This window comes from Sinocyclocheilus grahami, unplaced genomic scaffold, assembly GCF_001515645.1.
Source record: "Sinocyclocheilus grahami isolate Dianchi unplaced genomic scaffold, SAMN03320097.WGS_v1.1 scaffold645.1, whole genome shotgun sequence".
NCBI classification, from domain to species: domain Eukaryota; kingdom Metazoa; phylum Chordata; class Actinopteri; order Cypriniformes; family Cyprinidae; genus Sinocyclocheilus; species Sinocyclocheilus grahami.
In genome coordinates, this window is record NW_015505824.1 from 248,064 (window position 1) to 249,396 (window position 1,333).

Sequence of the window (1,333 nt, forward strand, 5' to 3'; positions counted from 1 at the left end):
AAAAAAACCAAATTTAGTTGGAAATAAAAATCTTTTGTAACTGTCAGTTTTGATCAATTTAATGCATCCTCGATGAATAAAAATATTCATACTTTTTTTTAAAAATCCATAAAATAAGTTAGTTTAGGAGAAAGTATTTTAACATAAAAAATTACACACTTACCATAATCAACTATAGTCTTTAATTTCTCTTGGCTTAGACCATAATTCTTTTTTTTTTCTCTAAAATACAGTCTTATGACTATGAGATTAACACGAAAACTACAGAATTCTTTACAAGCGTTTTGAGTGAAGCCAGTTGTTTTCACTCTGCATTGTGATTTTAGCTTGTATTTGTGTAATCTTGTATTTCAGCTGGAGGTCCTACAGAAGCAGAGACAAACCATCAGTCTTTGCTTGAGGGGAATATGTCGACAGAGGCCTGCCTTACCGTGCTGGATGTCCTCTCACTCTTCACTCAGTGCTTCAAGGTAATCACCAAGACTCTAGGATATTCTTATCCTAGTGTTCATGATGAAGCAAAGCTTTTACTGTTGGTTGGATATGTTGCTTCTTTCATAAACTGATGTAATTAATGGATCCTGACAGAATCAACTGCTGGACAGTGATGGTCACAATGCTCTGATGACGAAGGTCTTTGACACGTACCTCACTTTATTAAAAGCCGGACAATCAGAAACAGCAATCAAACACATCTTTGCTTCTCTGCGAGCCTTCATCATCAAGGTGAGATCAATATATTTCTTTTACAAACTTTAAAGGAATAGGTCTCTCAGAAAATGATAATTTACTCAACCTTCCCTACCTAAATGCTAATGCAAAAGGTGCAGCTTAATTTTTTTCAACATTTTTAGCATACAGGTTTGGAACAAAGTATAAAGATGAGTAATTAATGAGAATTGTTTTTATTTTGGGTAAACTATTGCTTTAAAGAATGACCACAATCTTCAAATGCAATGACAAGAGATGTTTTCAAGATGTTGTAGAATTTCCTACTTGAACATTAATGTGTTTGTGTTTTGATTATGTATTTTAGTTCCAGGTTCCCCTTTTTAAGGGCCGTGTAACTCTGTGTGGTTCGCTGTGTTATGAAGTCTTGAAGTGCTGTATGTCTAAACTAAGTGTCCTACGTGGGGAAGCGTCTGCCCTTCTTTACTTGCTCATGAGAAACAATTTTGAGTACACCAAGAGGAAAAGCTTCCTGCGCATGCACTTACAGGTATATAATAACAATTTCATACAAACATCTCCATTTGATTAGCCACCTGATTCATCTAAGAAAACTATTATTTCACCTTATTAAGCTTGTCATTGTTTTTTTGTTGTTGTTGTT

General features: G+C 34.4%; 1 protein-coding gene across 1 annotated transcript in view; it reads left to right on the forward strand.

The window, feature by feature from the left end:
• The window catches only part of dock11 (dedicator of cytokinesis 11), an 82,922-nt gene that overhangs the window by 53,035 nt on the left and 28,554 nt on the right, over positions 1–1,333 (forward strand). Inside the window, exons 37-39 of the mRNA XM_016242060.1 lie at positions 355–470; positions 589–726; positions 1,037–1,219. Coding sequence (XP_016097546.1) covers positions 355–470; positions 589–726; positions 1,037–1,219 — 437 coding nt within the window. The remainder of the gene's footprint in view (positions 1–354; positions 471–588; positions 727–1,036; positions 1,220–1,333) is intronic.